The sequence below is a fragment of the Mustela erminea genome, chromosome 2 (genome assembly GCF_009829155.1).
Source record: "Mustela erminea isolate mMusErm1 chromosome 2, mMusErm1.Pri, whole genome shotgun sequence".
NCBI lineage: Eukaryota > Metazoa > Chordata > Mammalia > Carnivora > Mustelidae > Mustela > Mustela erminea.
In genome coordinates, this window is record NC_045615.1 from 89,377,617 (window position 1) to 89,382,600 (window position 4,984).

At 34.2% G+C, this 4,984-nt stretch overlaps 1 protein-coding gene across 1 annotated transcript; it reads left to right on the plus strand.

Moving 5' to 3' along the window:
- Positions 1-589: 589 nt before the first annotated feature.
- Positions 590-4,584, plus strand: LOC116582382 (60S ribosomal protein L35-like). The gene is made up of 2 exons (XM_032329733.1): positions 590-1,072; positions 4,569-4,584. The coding sequence occupies exons 1-2, from the start codon at positions 651-653 to the stop codon at positions 4,582-4,584; spliced, it is 438 nt and encodes a 145-aa protein (XP_032185624.1). The 5' UTR covers positions 590-650.
- Positions 4,585-4,984: the final 400 nt, after the last annotated feature.

Below are 4,984 nucleotides of genomic sequence, written 5' to 3' on the forward strand. Positions count from 1 at the left end.
TGGGAAGTTTAGTCACATATTTGGAGAAAATTTACTAAGGACTTCATACGGAAAAAATAAGAGTGATGAACCTAGAGATCATGAAGCCATCAGAAAAACCACCATATCTGGCTGCTAGGACCACAGGTCTAGAGATCATGGGGAAATCTGAAAAACTACCAGATCTGATCACTGCCACAACCTTCTTAGAATGACATTTGTTTCATTTCTGCTTTGCAAATTTTATACCCATGTCCTCATTAGCAAACTCTAATCTAGAGCTTCACAGGAAAAACCATTCTAGAAATCTTAGGAAGGAATCAGTGGCAGTGCTGAGTTAACCACAGACTATCCAGCACAGATGTTCTGTGGTGTTCTGTGGATCTGCAGTATTTCTCTTGGGGTTAAGGGAAATTTAGGAATTAGTTTTCTAAAATAAACCAAAGTGAAGAGATGAGCAAGAAACTCTAAAATATGCCTCTTAAAAATAATTATTTTTGTAATCTATCACTTTAACAGACTAAAAAAGAAAAATCATATGATCATATTAATAGATGCTGAAAAAGCAATTGAAAAAGTCTAACACACAGTAGTCGTGGAGGTCAGCCCCGCCCCTTCCTCTTTCCCTCGGCCTCTTTCCGGCGGCGGCGGCTGCGGCAGATCGTGCAGAAATGGCCAAGATTAAGGCTCGAGACCTTCGCGGCAAGAAGGAGGAGCTGCTTAAACAGCTGGAAGACCTGAAGGTGGAGCTGTCCCAGCTGCGCGTCGCCAAAGTGACAGGCGGCGCGGCTTCCAAGCTCTCCAAGATCCGAGTTGTTCGCAAATCCATCGCCCGTGTTCTCACAGTCATCAACCAGACGCAGAAAGAGAACCTCAGGAAATTTTACAAGGGTAAGAAGTACAAGCCCCTGGATCTGCGGCCCAAGAAGACGCGTGCCATGCGCCGGCGGCTGAACAAGCACGAGGAGAACCTGAAGACCAAGAAGCAACAGCGGAAGGAGCGGCTATACCCGCTGCGGAAATACGCGGTCAAAGCCCGAGCACTGACGCCAATAAAACAGACAAACTGGAAAAAAAAAAAAAAAAAAAAAAAGAAAAAGTCTAACACTAATTCATGATTAAAAAAAAAAAATTCTTGGGGCACCTGGGTAGCTCACTAGCTAAGCAATTGCTTTCAGCTCAAGTCATGATCCCAGGATCCTGGGATTGAGCCCCACATAGGGCTCCCTGCTTGATGGGTAACTTTCTTCTCCCTTTCCTCCCTGTTCATTCTCTGTCTCTTGCTATCTCTCTCTCTAAAATAAAAATGAATTAAATATTTTTTAAAAATTCTCAGTAAACTAGAAATACAAAGAAATTTCCTTAACTTAATAAAAATATCTACAATGAAACTACCGCTAACATTACACCTAATGGTAATAAACTCAAAACATTCCCAATAAGATCAGGTATAAGACAGGAACATTCCTTTTCACCATACCTTTTAACATTGTACTGGAAGTCCTTGCTAATGTAATAAGGCAAGAAAAGGAAATAAAAGATATAAAGATTACAAAGAAGAAATAAATCTGTGTTTACAGATGGAATGATCATCTGCATAGATAAATTTGAAAGAATCAAGAAAAATCTTCTGGACCTAATTAACAATTATATCAAGTTTTCAGGAAACAAGGTTAAGATATAAAAATGCAACTGCTTTTCTATATACAAATAATGAACAAGTAGAATTTGAAGGAAAAAAATCCACAAAGTCATTTCCATTTACACTAAAAATATATAATATTTAGTCATAAATCTAGCAAAATATATATAATATCTATATGAAGAAAATGACAAATTCTGATTAATAAAATAAAAAAAGAACTAAATAAATGGTGAAATGGTCCATATTCACTGATAAGAAGACAATATTTTCAAACATCAGTTCTTCTATGGAGTCAATGCAATCCCAATCAAAATCCCGGCAAGTTATTTTGTGTATATTGACAAACCGACTCTAAAGTTTCTATGGAGATTCAAAAGACCCAGAATAGCCAACACAATACTGAAGAACAAGGTCAGAGAAATGACACTACCCAAATTCAAGTTTTACTATAAACCTAAAGTGATCAAGAGTGTGGTATTGGTGAATAGACAAATAGATCAATTGAATAAAAAAAAGAGCTCACTACTAGGCCCACAGAAATATACTCAATTGTTCTTTGACAAAGAAATAAAGATGATCCAGTAAAACAAAGACAGTGTCTTCAATAAAAGGTACTGTAAAAACTGGATCTCCAAATGAAAGAAGGGTGAAAGGAAGGAAGGAAGACAGGGAGGGTAGGAGGGATGGAAGAAAAGGGGGGGGGGAAGAAAAGGGGAGAGAAGAGAAGAAAAGAAAAGAAAAAGAATGGTCAATGACTTACCTTATACCTTTCACAGAAATTAACTCAAAATAGATCATAGATGCAATGTAAACTTCAAAACTATAGAACTATAAAATAACATAGAAGAAAAACTAAATAACTGAGTATGATAATGACATTTTAGTTATAACATCAAAGGCATGATCCAATAATTAATAAATTAGCCTTCTTTGAAATTAAAACTTCTACTCTACAAAGACAATGAGGGAATAAGAAGACAAGCCACAGAATGAAAACAAAATTTTGTTTTCTCTGTAACTTCCTCTCAGCTTTGTTGTGAATCTAAAACTGCTCAAAAAAGTCAAGTCTTAAATAACAAAAAAAAACCTAAATCATATAGAACAATGTAAATAAAACATTTCTATGAATATTTAAGTAGCCAGAAAGCAAACATGGATAGATACATTCTCAACTTAACAAAATTACAATATAATTTATTAAATTTATTTTTACGGGTAACATTTTCATAACTAAATCAAATCTCAATAGGCATTTACTTTGAGCTAGCTAGAATTTTGGAGGCTACATATTGTTGTATTGAAATAAATATGCATATTGTAAGTTGAGTAAAGAATTTATGCATAATGAAAAATGATGCACTGAGAAAAATTTGAACTTCAAGTACCTTGAGTTTGTTTGTTTGTTTGTTTAATTTAAGAAAAATTTTTATAGAAGTGGCTGACATCATTAGAACAAAACCAAGTATAATATAAGGTTTTATTATTTTACATTAGGTGCCATTTTTTTATTCTTTCTTCTTTGTCCTACAGATCATATATTTTACTTTATCACTTTCTTTCAATGGGACAAGGCACAAGACTTATCCCTACTTGAGAGTTTTCACCTATAAAATGAGCAGCTAATGATTACAAAGCTTTAGAAGAATGGTACATATTTGGGTCTTAATTAGTGTTATTTATTATTCATATCATTATATAGCTATTATTATGACCTTTGTTTCTGGATTATGATAACACTAGATTTCATGCTTAAGAAATAATTAATTTACACAAATAAAATATGCAAAATCCAAAAATATAGTGAAGAGAAATAAGAAAATTTCCAAAGAGCTTCTCTGCAAGAAATATCTTTGAGAAGAGTTATTTGAGAAGAGTTAATAAACTATTCACAAAGGATCGGGCACTGTGTAGAAAACCCATAGTAATAGGTTTCCATATCTAGACCTAAGAAGTGGAACAGTGAAAAAGAGTTACAAAACTCAGGCAGAGAGAGAGCTGCATGGAGCTGTTGCTTGATAAGACCTGTAATTTTCTCACACAAAAGATTAAATGAAGTCCTCAGTGACTCCAAAAAGTGGAGGATGGGGGAATAAATAATCAGACTCATTCATATCCCTCCCTCTGATTTCTGATAGTATTCTTTAGTGATTGAATCCAAAATTGATAAGGGAACTTTTTTTTTTTTAAGATTTTATTTATTTATTTGACAGAAAGAGATCACAAGTAGGCAGAGAGGCAGGCAGAGAGAAAGGGGAAGAAGACTCCTCGCTGAGCAGAGAGCCAGACTTGGGGCTCAATCCCAGGACCCTGAGATCATGACTTGCACCGAAGGCAGAGGCTCAATCCACTGAGCCACCCAGGTGCCACAAGATAAGGGAACTCTTAATTCAATAAGTATAGTTTCATTTTCCGGAGCCTACAATGGGAGAAGGAAAGTATTGAGTTGATCTTGATCTACGCATACATGTTTTTTTAAAAGTAATTATCTGATTAACACAGGTCTGAGATGGCATTTTTTTTATTATGTAAAAATTTAGCCAAATACAAATGGCTAAAATTGAGCACATTTAATAAATTAGACAAAACTAGGTAAATGTATTATATGTTGCTTCTCAATTTCAGTAGATGACTTTAAATAGAATTTTCACAGAGAATATCGAAGTTAATAAGTCCAAAGATCTTCAATGTGTATTCCCTCTCCATTCACTATTTAAAAATTAATGTTTTGAACCAAGAAAAACTCCAGATCTTTAGAAATTAACTTCTTCAGTACATTTCAATCAATATTATAGACTATTCAAAAGTCACACCTATCACAAATCATGTATATAAAACAACAAATATCTTTTTAAATGTTTTCAAAGAAATAAAGAAAATCCCCTGAGCCCCAAACAGAGAAGGATATGCTACATAAGCTCACTGGTAATCGAATTATTCTTTACAGAATGTTTTCAGCCTAAAAAGATGCAGAGGTTTTAATTCTAATGAGCAAATTGTAGACAGAAGACAAAAGCTTTAGTCCAAATAAATTAGGTAAGTAGAAATGAGATCCACATGTGAAGACAGGGTATCAGATGGCTATATGTTCAAACAATGAGATGGTTAGAAGAAATTTTTCTAACAATAACAACACCAACATTCCCTGCTTTTGGATTTTTGGAAAAAACAAAAACAAACAAACAGACAAAAAAACACAAAACTTCCCATTAACTTAAATGTTGATAATTCAAAATATATTTTCTGTCCTCTGCTACTTTAAATTTTCAAATAAATATTTTTATGTGGTCCAGATCACTCAAAGTTGAGAAATAAGTTTAATTGGCCCCAGGTTGATAAAGAAGTAGGGCATTAGAGAGAAGC